This window comes from Lepisosteus platostomus, chromosome 1 (assembly GCF_059453375.1).
Source record: "Lepisosteus platostomus isolate fLepPlt1 chromosome 1, fLepPlt1.hap1, whole genome shotgun sequence".
In the NCBI taxonomy this organism is placed as follows: Eukaryota; Metazoa; Chordata; class Actinopteri; order Semionotiformes; family Lepisosteidae; genus Lepisosteus; species Lepisosteus platostomus.
The window spans coordinates 69,910,495-69,929,929 of record NC_142611.1 but is presented as its reverse complement, the minus strand read 5'-3'; the positions used below and the strand labels follow the sequence as shown (position 1 = coordinate 69,929,929).

The 19,435-nt window shown below is 38.5% G+C and overlaps 1 protein-coding gene across 5 annotated transcripts in view; it reads right to left on the bottom strand.

The window, feature by feature from the left end:
* The window catches only part of tll1 (tolloid-like 1), a 99,813-nt gene that overhangs the window by 46,272 nt on the left and 34,106 nt on the right, over positions 1 to 19,435 (bottom strand). For all 5 annotated transcript variants that reach the window (XM_088636169.1, XM_088636151.1, XM_088636178.1 and 2 more), the window contains 4 exons: positions 10,345 to 10,455; positions 4,232 to 4,312; positions 3,667 to 3,819; positions 1,991 to 2,108 (listed from right to left, as the gene is read on the bottom strand). In XM_088636169.1, the coding sequence (XP_088492295.1) occupies positions 1,991 to 2,108; positions 3,667 to 3,819; positions 4,232 to 4,312; positions 10,345 to 10,455 (463 nt within the window). The remainder of the gene's footprint in view (positions 1 to 1,990; positions 2,109 to 3,666; positions 3,820 to 4,231; positions 4,313 to 10,344; positions 10,456 to 19,435) is intronic.

Sequence of the window (19,435 nt, the reverse complement as noted above, 5' to 3'; positions counted from 1 at the left end):
TCTTAACAACTTTCGCCCCATCTCCAACTTACCCTTTCTCTCTAAAATTCTAGAACGTGCTGTCACACTTCAGTTACATAACCACCTCATGACAAACAACCTTTTCGAACCCCTCCAATCTGGCTTCCGTCAACTTCACAGCACAGAAACCGCCCTAGTCAAAGTCACCAACGATCTCCTAATAGCTTCTGATTCTGGTTCTCTTTCCATACTCATCCTTCTTGATCTCAGTGCTGCCTTTGACACTGTCGACCATAACATCTTGCTTTCTCGTCTCGAGACTGTGTTTGGAGTCTCTGACACTGCCCTCAAATGGTTTAAGTCTTACCTCACTGATCGCTGTCACTTTGTCTCTCTCAATGGGTACAGGTCTGAAATTGGTCTTGTCAAGTCTGGTGTCCCTCAGGGCTCAATACTGGGCCCCTTGCTCTTCAGCATTTACATGTTCCCACTTGGTCAGCTTTTAAGATCACATGGCCTCAGCTTTCATTTTTACGCTGACGATACTCAAATATACATCCATACCAAACCCGACACTGATGTGGCTGTCTCTATTCTATCTAATTGCATCTCTGACATAAAAATTTGGATGACTCAAAACTTCCTTCATCTTAACTGTGACAAGACTGAAGTCATGCTTATTGGTACCCCCCATCAACTTCGTAAAGCCAGTCCTGTAACCCTGTCTGTAGATGGCTCTGTACTTGAGCTCCAATCAAAATTGAAAAACCTTGGGGTTATATTCGATTCTGGCTTAACATTCGACCCACATGTACAGCATACTGTCAAAACATCTTTTTTTCACCTTAGAAATATCGCAAGACTACGCCCTATGCTATCATTAACTGTGGCTGAAAAGCTGATCAACATATTTGTATTCTCTCGAATTGACTACTGCAATGCTCTGCTCCCTGGGGTATCTAAATCTACTCTGAACAAGCTGCAGTATGTCCAAAATTCAGCAGCCAGAATCCTGACCAGATCTAGTGCAAGTGTTCACATTACTCCTATCCTGGAGTCCTTGCACTGGCTTCCGGTCAAATTCCGCGTAGACTTTAAAATCCTCATGCTCACCTACAAGGCTTTACATGGCTTGGCACCTCAATACCTGTCTGAACTTTTATCGCCCTACTCCCCACCTCGCAACCTCCGCTCTTCAAATTCTGCCCTCCTTACTGTCCCCCAAGCCCGTCTACATTGTATGGGCGACAGGGCCTTCTCCTGCTATGCCCCCAAGCTCTGGAACTCCTTGCCCAAGGATATTAGAGAGTCACCTTCTCTAAACTCCTTCAAATCCAGACTCAAAACCCTCCTTTTCAGAAAAGCCTTTACTTAACTGGTTCCATTCTTCACCCCTCTGCTCTTCTTAATACCATCTTCCACGGTCTCCTCTATTGTTATTGTTGTATTGTTGTAATTATAATTGTGTCCTGTCTTGTGAAATTTTCTTATTTATTGTTGTAGTCTTCTTATCTATTGTTATTGTCATCCTGTAAAGCGCTTTGAGAAGCCACCTTTAAAGGCGCTATATAAAATAAAGTTTATTATTATTATTATTATGGGTGTCTTTCTGTGCACTCAGTCCATCTCCATAAATAAGGAAGAAGAGCTCTAAACACAACTAGCCCACCTCCATGGTAATTAAGTCTGGATTAGAGAAGCAGAGCTTCTTTGAAAAGTAGCATATGTTCAAAGGGCTATCTGAACAAATGTCTTTCTTTTATATGATATAAATTTACATTTAAATAGATTATTAAACCCTGGGTCTATCATTAAAAGTCTATATAACAGAAGGTCACTTTACAGATATCTCAATGGTTTCAATTACAGAAACGTCTGTGTGCTGAAAAGCAAAGATTTTAATCTGCAAAAGCACTGCCTCTCAGTAACCTGATTACCTGGCCTGCTTAATGACTTTACAAAGACACAGAGAGCAGCTCACAGTGCAAATGGAATACATTTTTTCCTCTTCAGATCACACCAAACTTACCCACAGGGCCTATATGTGAAGACAATGTAACTCTCCTCGTCAGTCCGCTCAATGAAAGTAACACAAGTGTGTTTCTCCCAGTGTCTCATGGCCTGTTTGAACATAGCTCGCTGACTGCCTGAAGAAATCAGAACACTAATTAAAACAGTAAAAAATCTGAGCCACATTCCTCACTATGACATCCAAACTTACCATTCATCAAACTTTTAAACAGACTGAGAGCCTGTATTAGTACAAAACCATCATAATATGACAGAATTTCACACCGTCTAGCAAATAATAGATTAGCATTTAATTCTACCTTGTCAATTAGCATTATACTATTTTACCTATTTATGAGAAATGTCAAAAATTGTTTCATTTACACACATAATGAGAAACCAAAAAATATATTCTTTACTACTCTGACAGGCAGACAACTTAAAAAGGATGTCCTTTAGCTTCAATTGTCTCTTTTACTAGTTAACTAGTTAATAAAGAAAGGGGGAAATAAGATTAAAATACATGTATTTTTGTATAGTAGAACATTTTAGTAGAATTCTGCAAAATATTTTAAAAACAGTTTTTCTTAGCTTGCTGAATAAAAAACATAATCTGTCGTATTACATGATTTTAATCATTAATTAATTTTAAGTACTGTTTTGTAAATTCCATATAAGAACATAAATACGATTGATTTCTCTTCTCTGGCCAATATCCCTGGACATTCTTAAAGTTTTTCCAAAATAATAGATTGATTTATCTATCCCCAATATCAAATTACCTCTAATAAATGTAGTTTTCGGGGAAGATTGAACTGCAGTGCACAAATAAATGACTAAAAACTAAAACGAGATTTTGACATTGTGAACAACGTTTAAATGATTAAAAAAAAACATTTGTTTTTGAATACAGAAATGTAACCACAGTGCACTAGACTCTACTACAGTAAACCTCTGTAGATGATGGCATCATGATGTCAGAATGTTCATTCCAAGAGATGCCAATGTCAAATTCCAAAATATAAAATATATCCTCAGTTATATCCTCAGTGTGTGCGCATCTGGCAATGATTTTATTTGTAATATTCAACCTCTATATCTTTGTTCTCCTCAAATGCAGACCTATACATGAACATAGCAGATACATCAAAGAATGATTTCTAGGAAATGGGATTAGATTGCTAAAATGTACTGGCACACATCTATATCATTTACTGTGATTTCCCATATAGGGGGAAAAAAGGACTATCGTATTTTATCAAGAAATGAAAAAATAGCTGTCTTATACTACAAATTTGCTTGTGTTGTGCACTTACTAAATTTATTCATGCCATAACTGAAGTGTGGATTAGTTTATTCACATTTCATCCAGCTCTACTCAGAAATGAATTGGACATGTTAATATGAACTGTCAGAACGAACTGCTCTTTCCCCATTTACGAGGAATGATTCCAAAGCAGGCCTGAGGCCAGGACTGCAGTGCTAGAATTCTGGTTTTCTGCATGTATCTGCAAGGACCCTGGTCTCCAGCTAAACTACAGCCAGCTATTTAAAACGCATAATATGGAATGGTCTAAAGTGACCAAATCAAGAACTTATTTTAGGAATCATTTTATCATTAGAATAAGATATTCCTTGTTTGTGTTCTGCAATTAGATGTTTAACCTCTAAGTAAGCAAAAGCAGAAAATCTCACCAGTGAAATTGCCTCCAATAACATATGGAATGACGCCTCCAGGCCATATTCTCTCAGGTCTTGAAGTGGCAGCTCTAGGAACTCGGCTTTTCTCATTTTTCCCTGAAGATTTTTTGTTCCCTGTTTCCCTGGAGGTGTTTTTTCGTCCAATGTCTAAACAGCAATTGAGAAATACTTTCGTCGTCTCTTGTATTGTTTGAAATCAGAAAAAGATCATTACTTTTTTTTAAATTGAAACCCGTTGAATTGATCAAGGTAAACTTTACCCTGTACTGTGGAAATCTGCTTTGGAAATACACACAGGAAATTTAGACTTAAGAAAAACACGGGGGACATTGTGGGATGTAACATTTTTGAAACAATAAATAAAACATAATGTTATTTTAATTTATTTATACGTTACTACAGTATACGTATATATTGAAGTCAGCAAAAGTCAGCACTTTTGCAAATGACAGTATCATATTAAACAAAGATAACAAATCTTAAATTCTGAATATTAAGGTTTAATTGCTTCAACACAATGTTAGACTTTCTGTGTTTTTTAAATAGTTGAAGTACATACCATTGTTTAATCGTCTTATCCTGTTTATAAGCTGATAGAGTTTCCCTTTTTTCTTAAATATTTCATGCTCTCCTAAGCCACCTTGAAAGAAAAAGATAAAAAGATGTTAAAAAGATAGCTGCATACATTTTATTACAAAGGTAAACAAAATTGGTATCAACATTCTTTAACCTCAGGAAGAGATCAATTCAGTAAAAAGAAGAATATTATATACATTTTTTAAATTGTATTTTGTACATTAAAACATTCCTCAAGAGAGTACAATAGGTGTGCATAATAAAGCATTACATTTTACAAATGTTCAATATGCAACGGGGTCTGGAAAAATGTCCCATTTATTTGTTCCCACCTTCCTCTTCAGTAGTGTGGATCAATACGTATTGGACGATTCATTTATCTCAGTGTCTTGAATTTATTTAGCCAAATAACTGTACACTACTAGTCATCCAGACTATGCACCATATCTATAAAGCTGCGTGAGACATTTCATTGTTCCTAATTTTCAAGCTGTATCGTTTTATAACTGTATTTTTTTCCCAAATATGTATATAACATGTTACTGGTGAACTGAATATGAATACTGTCAAAACTTTTGCCACATGATGTATGTGAGATCCCCTTGTCATTAAACCGTTTTTATATTTATTATCTTCGTAAGTTGTCAGATACATCAGTGTGGATGCAGAGATGGGGTTTTAAACAGCAATAAATGATGCACCTTGTCCTGGTTGCAAATCTGGGAAGCTTCTCGGTATGACTCTGTTTCTACTGGTAACCAAATCCAAACAATTGTATTGCAGTTTTACACATTTAAGCACTGACGCACACCAAAAGCTAACTTGCATGACTAACCTCTGTGCTGCCTTACCGCCCATGAATTTCTCATTTATTACAAAAAGTAATTAATTAACCAACATACTCCAAAATCTTTAGCTGCCTCTCTTAATATAAATACCGGAGGTCTTGTGTGAGGTGCTTTGATCTGAAATGGAAAGAAGATTAATTTATGATAAATTTTAAAAATGAAGCATGTTGTGATTGTAGTATTTGCTTTCCATGGGTTCAATGGATAATATTATCTTTTATTGTCTTTTTATAGAAGTATAGTTTAAGTGTTTTTGCCCATGGTCTTATAAGGGCATGAGAGTAAAAGATAAACAGTATACAGAGCTACAGGTGCAGCTGGAAAAATCTATTAGAAATACTAATTCCAGAAAAAGGAATATTTCTATGGAGGCAAAAAGTGATGCAAAGCATCTTTCACAGTTCTGCAACAAAAAGACTGTTTCATCTGAAAAAGGATCCCCAGCCAGATGGTTGAGGCCCAGACTTTCGGCTCCTTGAGGAAATTTAGAAATTTTAGACTAGCTACTAAACTTGTAAAGAAGCAAGATGGGTCAAATAGTTTCAATTTCGTTTGGATCATTTCTTACGTTTGTATGACTAAACACCACTATTTTCTCCATACAGCAGCATGTGTTTGGGATGCCCTGTTTCAACAGTTAATACATTTCTGATTCTCATTAGAAATTTTAAATTGGAAGCTACTGTATGTGCACCACCCAAGGGAAAAAAAAACTTGGATTTCTGCCTTTAAGGTACTTGAGGAACTTGTCAGCTAGGCTTTCATGACCTGGTATAACATCATTGTGGCTTTTTTTTGTTCTGTTTCTACTTCATGGAGTTTCACTCTGGAGTCCTAAACGATTTTAATGCATTCGGAGAGGTGGATAAGAAGGATGGTCCATTATTGGCAGCTAAAGTTCTTCCCAGGTTGGCTGAGTCAGCCAGTAACTGAGGCGTGAAATACTGCATTTCCCTTTTATTGATGTCTCGCATGGACTGCTGGCTTGATGCTGGATTTATCTTTTCTTCAAACTGTCCTCTGAAGGAAAGGAATGTTAAAGCCAGGAGGGAAACAGAGACGAAACACAACTCTATAAACCAGAATCAAGGTGGTAGCTACACTATATCCAGTGTCCTAGTGCTGATATTAGGAGTAGATGGCTGTTCAGTTCTCTGCTTTATTTTCATATTTTAAAAGCCTGCTTCCTGATGTTGCGGAACAGCCAGTTAAGCCAGTTCATGCCACATATGAAGTGGGGAGAGGATATCTTAATTGATATCATGTTATTTCAAAAGCTGAAAGCTGTAAGAATACAAGGTATTGTGTGAATGTAACTGAATAACAGGCGCATTTGAGGAAAACGAAGTACTGCTGAAAGGGCAAACCTCACACTGGACTGATCTCTGGGATTCTTCAAGAAATGCCCTGAAGATGCTTTTCACTTAAAAAACGAGTAGGAACCAAATCAGTAAGACTGGTTGAAATTACCTCTCCTCTTTTCTTAACCTTTTAATTTGAGAAAAATGTATTTCCCATATGTCTAAGTAACAACAGTTTATAGCCAGCCCTAAATGTCTGAAATTAAATCTATTAATTCATGGAAGAATATTTATATTATTTAAAAGCAACATTAATTGTTTAATTGGTTACTGAGAGGGGAAAGAAAATACTTGAAAAATCATTGTTCATATCCATATCCTTAATGTTTTCAGCTTTATTAATATTTGTGTCACATTGTAGACTCAATGTAAAACATTCATTTGAAGTACAGAAAGAAGCTACCGAGGTTTCTTTCAAGGAATGGCTGCATGAGATCCTCTTTTTTTAATTTTCTCTTATATTCTTAAAACACTGACTATGTGTGAGGAGTGACACTCTACATCGTCCCTGCCAGAATTCCGTTTTGGTCACCCACAGCCTTACCCTTATACAGTGGTGAACTACAACACTGAAAGTTTCGACCTCCTGTCTTCGTCTTGGTTTTCGACAGCGTAATATCACTTCTGTGCCACTGAGTTCTGCTATATAGGCTTGTGCTTTTTTTTATGTGAGGGCCTCATAGATCTTATAACACACCGAGGAAATAGACCTATGAAGAGTAAAGTATTCAGATAGGGCAATTTCAAGAACGACGTTTATGGCTTTGTGGACTCTTATCTAAATCCGCAGTATGCCCCAGCTTGAGCTGAGCAGTTCTTACTGCTTTTCCAGGGTGGGCTTTAAATATGTCACTGCACCTTAATTTAGTATATCAACAGACTAAAAGGGGGACAAATTAAGTAATTATAACAGTAAATAGAATATACTGTTAGAATGAGTAAAAGAATCTAACGCAAAATATATTGCTTACATTATTTTTCAGTACTTAAAAAGTTATGATGATGATTCTTTAATAAAATTAAGAAAGGGTATGAAGAATGATGGTGCTATTATTAATTTTAATAGTTACAATAGATATTTGGTGCCTCGGGTCAATTAAAGTTGCACAGGTGTAAATATTTGGACTGTAAATTAAGATTTAATCAAATTAAAAATCCTTTCCTAAATGCTAGCTTGAGTATTTTACTTATTAAGATTCATGCAAAATATTTATCTGTATTAATTCTGTATATGCTAAGATTTTAGACCTAAATTAAATTCTACCACACAAATTCCTCAGTTTTCAATTTTATGGCCTCTTAACCTCCAATGTCAAAAGGAATCTGTATTGATGCAGATAATTTACTATGAGCAGGATTATGGATTATAATATAGATGTTTTATATTATTTTGGGGGGAAAATCTTTACTTTATCCAACTAAACCGCTACAGTAATGCGTATCCTTCATAACTGGAAACATCACAATTTTTCAGATATTAAAATTACATAACATGTTTTCTAGTTACTGGACAGAACTCAAACTGTTTTGCAACACCGCCTAAACTGCCCGACTTCAGTTTCTTTCCCAAAACCAAGTATTGTATTTTATTCCAACCTTTTTATTTCATGTTCTCACTTTAATGATTGATGATTAACAATGATTTTTTAATTTTCTTTGCTGTCAGATTTTCCTAGTAATTAAATAAGAAATGGGTATACAGTCTTTCTTTTTAATCAGGAGTGTTTTCTATTTGGTATCGGGATACACTTAGTTTTGTATGCCTTAGCTTTAATCCTAAACTGCAAGGAAATCCTTTCCAGTATCTTGTGGTTTATTTATTATTATTTTACTCATTTATTCTGCCTGCTCAGTGTGTATTTGTTACTTTTCTCCACAGTAAAGATTTGGCGGCTGTTCGTTACCTTTCGCAATTCAGTTCAGAATTTTCATTTTCTTTTTCTACCATTAAAAGGAGCATTGTGAGTCAAAGATTAATTCAGAAATTAATTTCTACTGTATGTTTTGACTACAAACCATTTTAAGGCTGTGCCCTTAATGTAAATTTGGAAGAAGCATAATAACCTTTATAATCTGTAATTATTTTCTTTGGAGAACACCCTATATCTTTAGGCTTCATAAACAAATTAAAAAGATTGCTTATCTAATTAGGTATGACTCACTGCTTCAGTGAAGGGGGCTACAAAGGAACTAGAAGAAGCTAGCATGGTGAAAGGTACAAAGAAAAATAACTTCTATTTGCTCGTTTATATAAGTGGATTGTAGTTTGTTGCTGTTACATCAGCATGTGGCTATTGCTGTGACCCACACAAGGAACATGCTGTTACTAGACTTCCACGCCATTGTTTAGATCGAAGCTTTTAGGTATTATAGTTTTCCTTTCTCTTTTTTCCTTCACATACAATAGAGCCCACTGATTCTCCTATGCTCCAATCAGTCCCAAACTTGGAAGATAGCATTTGTGGGACGATAGAACTCAAGTTTAGAAAATATGTTTTAGTATACACCAAGATGGTGACCTGGCCACATTTACTAATAAAGCATTCAAAGTACTCTCATTGGGCATAGGTCTGAACTTTAACAGAGCATTCTGCTTCATGTTTAGAAAGCACAAGTTACTGCGATATGTTATTGCTCTGTCCCTGTATTTCTACTAAAATTGGAGATTTTCATTCAAATACTATCGTACTGGTGCCTTTAATTGTTTTTGTTTTATTAACCAAAATGGCATGCCAATTCAGTGATCATGTAGCTCTACTATTTTCCCAGCTATTTATAAGTGTTTATATCCCTACAGCTCCAGAGCTGAAACGTTGTGCCTCTTTTCTTCTAATTTCAGCATGTAGTAAACCTTTATTTGTTCCATATTTAAGTTGTACCCTTTAGGTGATAATATATATCATGGGAACAGTATTTCTAAAGACAGTGTAACACAGCCTGGCTTTAAGACAAGAATGAGTTAAAATATGATAATGTTAACATATTATCCCTTCATTCAGATATCAGTATGAAAAACTGAATATCAATGCAAACATCAATATATGGAGTAAATCTGAATAATAATGCAATCATAATGAGGGTCACTACAAGAAGCACTCAGCATTTAAATATTACCCAACATCGGTTTTCAAATATCAGCAACTAATAATTACTAATTACTATAACATCATTAATCAATATTATGATATGAAAGTCTAGCTCAACATATCCATGATGGTAACAATGATGACTTCTTCACTGGTCAGGCCACACAGCTGCCCACTAAACTTCCATCAATCCATCTGTTTTTCCAACAGCTTCATCCAATTCAGCCTGACAGGGGAGCCAGAGCCTATCCCAGCAAGCAACAGGCACAAGGCGGGGTACACCTTGGACAGGATGTTAGTCCATGACGGGACAAACACAGACACACCATAGAGCCAATTTTCCCAAAAGCCAATAAACCTACTAGATGTCTTTGAACTTTGGGAAACTGAACATGCAAACTCCACACAGACAGCATCCTGCCCAAATCCTGAATTGAACCCAGGCCCATAGCACTGCGTGGCAGTATTGCTGCCCTTCGTCAATAACATGATGCACAGAAATGAACATTAGTATGACCATCATGGGAATTTGAACCAGTGTTGTCAATAAAAGTAACTGACTCAATTAACCTTTACAGATAAACATAACAAGCATAACATAACAAGCAGCAACACATTCAGCTTTGAATAAATAAAACCTGTTAAAACACAGAATGAAAAAATTAAATGGGATTGTGTTGTTTTTCATTACCCTTACAGTTGACAGGTTTGAATTCAAAGGTTAAAAACATTCTACTCTTATAACAATTTTTCATCTTTGCTGTGCTGAGCAGATTCTAATGAAAGAATTCAGATACGTACCTGATGTGTGGCCAAGTCGTTCATTGGTATGCTGTGTGAGGTCTATTGTTCTGTCGATCTGAAACATTTTTAAATCTTCTTCATCTAAGGCAATATCTCCCCAAAAGACAGCTGTAAAAGAGAGAATTCTATTCAACTCAATATCTAAATGCCTTTTATATTAAGGGAAGTACCTAAAAACATGTGATATTTTTTAAAAATAATAATAATAATGATTCCTTACACAATATAGCACTTTCCTCCACCATTACCATTGTGCAGCACCCCGTCCGCTCACCACACACCAGCTATTAGTGGGGAGGAGAACAGAGTTATGAAGCCAGTTCAGAGATGGGGATTATTAGGAGGCCATGATTGGTAAGGGCCAATGGGAAATCTGGCCAGGACACCAGGATTACACCCCTACTCTTCTCGAGAAACGCCCTTGGATTTTTAATGACCACAGAGAATCAGGACCTCGGTTTTATGTCTCATCCGAAGGACGGTGCCTTTTTACAATATAGTGTCCCCGTCACTATACTGGGGCATTAGGACCCACACAGACCACAGGGTGAGCGCCCTCCGCTGGCCCCACTGTCACCTCTTCCAGCAGCAACCTTAGCTTTCCCAGGAGGTCTCCCATCCAGGTTCTGGCCAGGCCGAGCTACAGTGGGATGCAGAGTGATCTAGCTGGCTGGCAATTATTATTATTCATTGCATTTGGTGTAATGTTACAAAAATACAAAGGATATCAAAAATCTACACATCCTTATTGGAATTCCAGCTTTTGCTGATGTAAAGCCTGAGATCAAGTACTTTTTTTCACCTTTGATAAGATCTTGTAACCAACAAAATTCAACTGTAAAACAAATGGATCATTTTTTCAAAAAATAGCAGAAAAAAAATCTTTCACTGCCTTGGTGGCATACAGTAAGTGTGCTCACCCACAAAAGGGAGCTCACAGCTGCAGTTTCTGCCCATGCAGGGATACTGTAACCCTGATTTAAAACTAAACAATGCAACATCTGTAAAGCAGAACCCTTTCTTTCTGATTTTTTTCAGGCAACCCCAGACCTAAACAAAGGAAAGGTTTTTCAAATTAAATTTACTACCACATTCATTGAGCAAGTTTATCCTTATGTGAAGGAAAATGCCTAGGATTAATTAATTAACGCCATTGCTTCCAAAGTAGTGGACAGACATTCTGTGTACCAGTGAGGAAATTAAAAAAAAAAAAACAAAGCAACTCTTTATGTTTAATTTAATTGCACTTAATTGAATAACTTTTTTTTTATGAATCTGGCCTTTCACTTTTTTTGTCAGGAAAAATCAGTTGACAGATAAAATGTCTGGCAGTGTGATCTGCCACCACATCCTTTGACATTTAGAGGTACTCTGATCTACTGTAACACACGATGCCACAGATATTTTTTGCAGTTTCAAGTCTTTTCAGAGATGTCCCATCAAGAGTGTTCTTCTAGAGTGAGGAGTCCTGAATGAAAGACACCTCCTCCAATGTCAGTCAGCTGTGAAGAATCATTGATTTTGGAATTTCTGTAAATCCTTTGTTATATAAATAGAGATCAAATCTGCAGATGTATAGCAGCTCACTAGCTAAATGAAACAGACATCCTCAAAGCTTCAATGGGATTGATTTAGGACTGGAACCGTTCATGCTAACAGCTTCCTGTGAGCTGCAAAGGTTTATGAGTTCTAACTGAGTAATTTCTATGGAAATACTACACTCCTGTAACTGATTAAGTGCCTTGAATACAGTACAATCTGACTCATTCACAGTGATCAGCCACTTTAGATATAGAAAGGGCTTGTTTGACTTTCCTTTGGAACTGTTAAGTTAACTGAAAAGTTATACTATCCTACATATATAACAAAGAAGTCAAAATTAGCTGTAAATTTAAACTAGAGAACTTTGTTTCCCTGACGGAACTGCCTTCATATTTCATCTAACGTTTAATTAAATGTTGTAAAATAAAAAGACAAAATATGCCAATTCCCTCAGCAAGACAAGTTACGCCAAATTTACCCTGCATATCTTGTCTGTCTTTCTCTTGCATTTATTAGGATCTAATCAAACTACTGAAATCTCTATAATGATATTACTCTACATATATCATAGTTCGGGTGGGTAGCTGCGTCAGCATGCGTAGGCTGCAAAGGAACAAGTAATAGGTTTATTCCATGCTGAAAAAAAGAAGAAAGAGAACACAACGTTTCGGCCTTGGAGCCTTCTTCAGGTGTCCACGGCCGAAACGTTGTGTTCTCTTTCTTCTTTTTTTCAGCATGTAATAAACCTATTACGTGTTCCCCTACATATATCATACTGTATATATATACTGTATATAAACTTCTATGAGTTCTAAACTCTGTCTCTGTATTCTAGGAATTCCAGCACAACCTTCTGAAATAGCTTCTTTATAGTTGGAGAACAGAGAAAATTGTAAGTTATGTAACTTTATTTTTAATTTCTTAATATTTCTGTTAAACAAATTAAAGAGCTTTCTTCTGGATTTTATAAAGGATAATAATTTTATTATATTTTGCCATTTCTGCTTATTTCCCACTGCAATAATATAGACATGTTGTGAATATTGTTGAACAATGGATTCTCTGCTCTCTAAATATGGAGACTAAAAGATTGTATAACAGTATTGTGACAGCATACACTATAGTTACTCGTTACTGTTTTAAGGTATTTGTTACCTTGGCATCACAGCATAAATGAGTGCAGCCTGTATTTTGACAGGTTACTGTCAAGTGTGAAATTTAACACTGCTTTACTCTACCAAACTGTATTTAAACCTACTTAAGATCCATTTATCTGCTCATCTCCTTATGACATTTTCTATCAGCGTGATCCTGAGCAAGCTTAGGCATCTGAATGACCCTATATCTTGAGATGTTCTGTCAGAATAAATTCTTAAAATCTCTTGCTAATCCGAGGTATTACAGAGAACTGGAAGATTAACTTGAATAAAGACATAATACGACAGATACCAAACAATTCTTCTTTTAAAACATTTTTTTCTGTTTTATACCTACTCCACAATTCGCTGTACCTGATTGCTAATAAACCCTGCATACTGCTTTAAACCTTCTACTCATTGGAACAACAGAAAAAGACAATACATGCGTGTCTTGCACAATATACATTTGTGAGGCCAGCTACTTTTTTCCCTGCTCCATGTGACCACAGCATCAGAAAGACAACTAAGCACTGGAGGGAGATCACATGCTGCTCTTGTTTATATAATTTCACATTCACTGGTCCCTGGCCAACTACAAGTGTTACTGCCGTCTATCAAGCCTAAGGTACCCTTCACTATGCAAGCCCACAACTGGCTTGAGAAATGAGAAACCCACTAACAGCTGGCTGAAATAGCGCAGATATGAAATTCTCATGTCAATCCTATCTTGCTACCCAGCAGGCACCTCAACCAGCTACAGTTAAAAACTCAAGAAACCCTGAAGTGAAACATTTGCTGTTTTTCCTTTTAAAACACAAAGCATTTAAGACGTGGGATCTCTGGGACTCACAGCTCTGCAAACTTAACATGAAAAAAGAAGATCTGTTACTTTCACCTCTATGTATTTTTCAAACATAAATTCTGCCCCAGGATAAATGCACAGAACCTGACTTGTTCGTCACCCCTTGAAAGTTTATTGAGGCTCTCATGGCCAAAGGAAATGTTCCAGCTCTTTAAGTTGCTGTGCAAATGGACACAGTCAGCCCTTGTCTATGAAGAACATATAATTTCTGTGATTATGTTTCTAATTTCAGCAACGGATGACATAAAAAAAAGAAACATGCCGCCTTAAGCCACAGAAAATTAGAAGATTTGCAAATTTATTGTGAGAATAAACTTTACCATGTGTGATGCCACGTAGGGCAGCTCACGACAGGGGGCACAGATTCTAGGCGGGCCCTGAGCAGAGACACACCCCAACCCCAAGTTTAAAGTGAAAAATAAGACTTTTATTCAATATAATTTACAGTAGCCAAAAACAAGGCTCTTCCAGCAGGATGCTGGGGAGAAAAGAAAATAAACAGCCCTGCACTATGAAAAAGGGGCTCTTCCGGCTGGATGCTGGGAAAAATAAACAGCCCTGAGCTGTGGCAGAAAAAAAAGGCCCTTCCAGCCTCTAGCCGGGAAACAAAACAGTCCACACTGAGGAAAATATTAGTTACCCACACGGGAAGAGAGCAGCCTTTCACTATGGCAGACTAAGGGTCCTCCAGCTGCCTAGCCAGGAAACAAACTTCAGTCACTGCTGCAGGTGACAGGGTTTTCCAACTTTCATGCTGAAAAACAGAGGCAGCCTCCTACCTGGGTGATGGGTTCCATCAATCCAGGCAGAGGCAGGATGATCCAGCAGAGTTTATCCTTGGCCCCATTTCCTGGACATCGCCATCTTCCACTCTGCTCGGCACTCTATTTATCTGGTCTGGAGCAGGACACACAGCTAATCCTGCTCCAACGAGCGCTAGGCCTGTCAAATTGCCAGCGATTTGTGAGCTGCCATCAGGGCAATAGCGACAAATTCATAGTAGCAGGTTCCCGGGCTCTGGACACCTGTCACTGTTTTAGCTCCCTTCATCTCGCTAGATGTGTTATTCAGATTCTTCAAGTCCAGCACTCAAGCAGTAGATGTCAGCCTGCTAGTCTACAGATTATTTGTGTGGGCCACTGTGGTGGTAGTACTCAAAGGGGACTTCGCATCCTGTGATTCAGGGCTACCCCCGTTTTCCTTCCCAGAAACGTTTTGATCACCTACATGAGAAAGGGATTCCATAGCGCTTTCCAGCACGTCCGAGCCTTGCTCACTTAGACTGATGTCCTTTTCACTCACATGTCCCGCGTCCATTTGCTCTCCTCTGACCCTTTGATAAACCTCAGTGGCACGGGACTTTTATACAGCTGTCTGTTCCAACCTCTCTTTTGTGAGCAGTTCCAATTTCTCTTTGGAGAGATCAGATTCAATATCCCTATTCTTTATCTCCACAAGATACTGCTTAATTTGTTGTCGATGTCATACTCAGTTTTCTCCCACATTCTATCAGCACCAACAGTGTCCATACTGCCACGCAGAGACATCACACTTCTTACAATATAGACAGCTCACCGAGGCCAGGGTTCATTGATATGTCTCCGGTAGACAACCCCTCTTCAATTCCATGGGATCCCACCGCTCCAGTGCATCCTGCTTGACATCTTCGAGCTCGCACTGACAGGTAGCCATTTTTGCACGCCACACCTGTCTCTCTTGTTGTACGGTTCTGAAGGACCTTCCAACTGGTTTTAATTTTCACACTAAGGGTTTTCATGGGTTGTCATATTAAGATCACGGGCGTTGGTCTTTTCTTGTTCAAGTTCTTTTGTTAAGTTGAGAAATACTTTCTCTAGAATTCGAGCCTGGTGCCTCTTTTCTTATCCTTCCCTCTGGATGGCCTCTAACACGGCCATTATAGTTCGAATCCTTTCTTCAAGCTGCATCGTTTTAGTGGCAGCTCTTCTTAGTTGGGACCAAAGACATTCCATGTCAGTTTTTCTATTGTTTATTTCAGCCTCTGCATTTCAGATTCTGGTCTAACATTTGGCCATAGCAGTCTACAAAATCTGCAGCTCATATTTTACTGCTTGACCTGTTGGACAGCCTGCCTCAAGCTTTCATTGACCATCATGGAGGAGAGCAGCTTAGTCTCTAGCACTTGCATCTGATATTACCAGAAGCTATATCACCCTGCAACTCACAACTAGAAACCCACTGAAGCTCAGCAGGTGTGGGCCTGGTCAGTACCTGGATGGGAGACCTCCTGGGATAGCTAAGGTTACTGCTGGAATAGGTGTTAGTGAGACCAGTAGGGAGCGCTCACCCTGCGGTTTGTGTGGGTCCTAATGTCCCAGTGTAATGACGGGGACACTATACTGTAAAAATGCACCGTCCTTCGGATGAGACATAAAAACAAGGTCCTGACTCACCTTGGTCATTATAAATCCCAGAGCATTTCTCGAAAAGAGTAGGGGTGTTACCCTGGCGTCCTGGACAGATTTCCCATTGGCCTTTACCAATCATGGCTTCCTAATAATCCTCATTTATGAACTGGCTTCATCACTCTTTGACACCACCTATCATATGCCAGTGCTGCCTTTTCTGAAATAGTGCAAGTTCGCTTATCAGACAGCTTTTCCTTCGCAGCCTCAGCCTACTTGTGCATTTGCTGCAGTCAGGTCCTGCTGTAGCTGTACAAGCATAGCCGCTCTCCCTCTCCTTGGTTGCAGTCAGCACTTCTTTATGTGCAGTGCGGGCGTCTTTCAGCTCCCTCTGGAAGTTCTTCGTCTGGGCTGGAGTGTGTGCTGCTATTGAATATCTTCATCTCTGCCTTGGCTCACGAACTTCAAGTCGGCCTCCAGTTCGCCAATACCTCTGTTGAGTTTTGTCGTGGCGGTAGTCTTTGTAACTCTTCTATTCTGCTCATCTTCTAGCTTGGTCTCCAGCATGCGCACTTGATTGTCCAGCTGGCTTCTTTTCTCCTCCTTCTGGTCACAACGGCCTTGGAGGAATCTCTTGAACTGGGCCTTCACCACTTGCCTTCTTCAGTTGCAGGTTGTCCATCAGTCTCTAGGACATTTTGATACCTCCAGTCCATCAAGGGCTGAAACTTTCTTCCCTCAGCTGCTTCTTGACCTCTTCCAGGTCACGCTGCAAATGTTCCACAGTTTAAATAAAGTAGAAAAAGGAGGCTACATTCCTCCCTCCATGTGTTTTTGGATCAGTTAGCTTTTTCTTCTGCTGCTTGTCCTTTTTAGGGACCTTCAAGACCACAGTCATCATCCTTAGACCCATGGGCTCTTGTGAGGCCTCTGCTTTTTTTTCCTTCTCTTCATCGCAACCTGTCACCTTTGAGACACCCCAGTCCTTGGAAGGGGACGGCCGGAAGCTTTCTCGCTAGGTAGCAAGCACAGTGCCCAGGTTCAGTAGACCTGCACACTTTTGCTTTTGACTCAGATGCTGTTCTTCCAGCTGTAACCATAAAGCTTGTGGCTTCCTGCTAAACCCTGATAGCTTCCTGCTGGGTCAAGGCTGTCTGTGTGTCAGTTGCTCCAACAATTGCTACGGAGGGAAAGCTAAGAAAGTGGAAGAAAACATAAAAAATCCTTACCTATTTTCCAGAGAAAAATCTGAAAAACTCCCCTTTCTTTTCCACTTAACAAAATCTTGGGCTTGTGCTAATCAGCGAAGAGGGGTGTTATGCACTGCCGTGCAAGCTGCGTCTTTGCATAATGTTTTTACAGCTTCTCCCACTTCTGTCAATAGGGGGTGACAAACGCAGGGTCCACAATCTATGCCTGCATCCTCTACAAATTTGTGATATCATGTAGGGCAACCTACAATAGAGAGTACAGATTCTAGGCAGGTTCTGAGCACAGACACACCCCATACCCAAGCTTAAAGGGAAAAATAAAATTGTATTCAATATCATTTACAGTAGCCAAAGATAGGGCTCTTCTGCCTCAGCCCTGAGCTGTGGCAGAAAAAATCCTTTCCAGCCTCTAGCTGGGAAATAAGACACTAGACGCTGAGAAAAGTATTTGTTATCCGCCTGGGAAGACAGAAGCCTTTCACTATGGCAGACTAAGGCTCTTCCAGCTGCCTGGCTGGGAAACAAACTTCAGTTGCTGCAGCAGGTGACAGGGTTTTCCAGCTCTCAGTTGGAAAACACAGGCAGTCTCCAGAAGGGTGACAGGTTTAGCCTATCTGGGTAGGGGCTGGAGTAATCTAGCAAAGTTTATGTTTGGCCTCTGTTCCTGGTCACCACCATTTTTCACAATGCTCGGCACTCTAGTTATCCAGTCTAGAACAGGACACACTGCTGATCCTGCTCCATAGATTGCTGGGCCGGTCCAATCACCTGTGATGTGCATGCTGCCATCTTGGGAAGGGAGAAGCTTTGAAAAAAACAAATAGAAACCAGGGGGAAAGCCATTCCTTGCTAGTTACATCCATACATGGCATCACACAAGAATTAATGCACAATTCCCATACAAATGTTCAAAGTAAAATATAAAGAATATCTGTAGGCATTCTAAAGAGAACAGACAAATGTTCTGATATTCTGTATAGTAGTATAGTTACATCGTTAGAATATTTTAAATGCCATATGCTGGAGTTTGCCACATACTGGTTATTGCCCAATAAAATTAAAATATTATTTGTTATAGCTGCAGTGTCTGTCTTTCATGACCTTGATGACATACAAGCAATGTTGGAATAAATGCACATTTGGAGCACACCAAATGGAAAATACCAAACAGCCAACCTTCCCCCAGGGTTCAAAATAGCAAATCCAGTGACTTAAGAAAGCATGCAGGTCCAAGCAAGACTGGCTGCTTAAATACTTTACACAGCACATGGAAAGAAATCTTACTGAAACATAAAAACAGTCAGAAGAACTCAGTTGTGGCATAATTTAAAAACAAACGTCTTTAAACTCTGTCTTTAAAAGTATCCAACCCTTTTCTTCTACTTAATTTAAAGACATTATACACATTATTTGCAATCACCATAAACCAAAAAGGGAAATGGGCGTCTTCTTTTGGGCTGCAATTATGGTGTGTGGTTTAAGTATGTCTAATTTGAATCATCTGAGAGGTTAGAGAGCTCCTTCAGCCCCAAAATACCTCCCTCCCTTAATAACATGTTTTTTTTATTCTTCACCAGTTGTCTGGGCTTTCTCTTGGCACTCGCATTATATAATTTTGCAGATGTCTGAAAAATGCTTATTTTTTCCAGGGCATTCCTCTTTTAACAGCTATTGTAAGATAGCAAAGCATTTCTTTGCAGGGAAATTTTTCTAAGAACAAATTCAATAACCAGTTAACCAATTTTTTTGGTAGGTTTTTCAGTTTGTTATAGCTTAAAGCACAGAAACATTATTGGATGTTTAATGCATATTATTAGAGTTTACACAACCGGTATATTACTCCTAGTACTAATAATTTTCAACTTTTAGCTAGTTTACAGAAAATGTTACGTAAGAAGGTACACACCACACTGAAATTTATCTTGCTAACTTATAGAAGTACCCAGTACA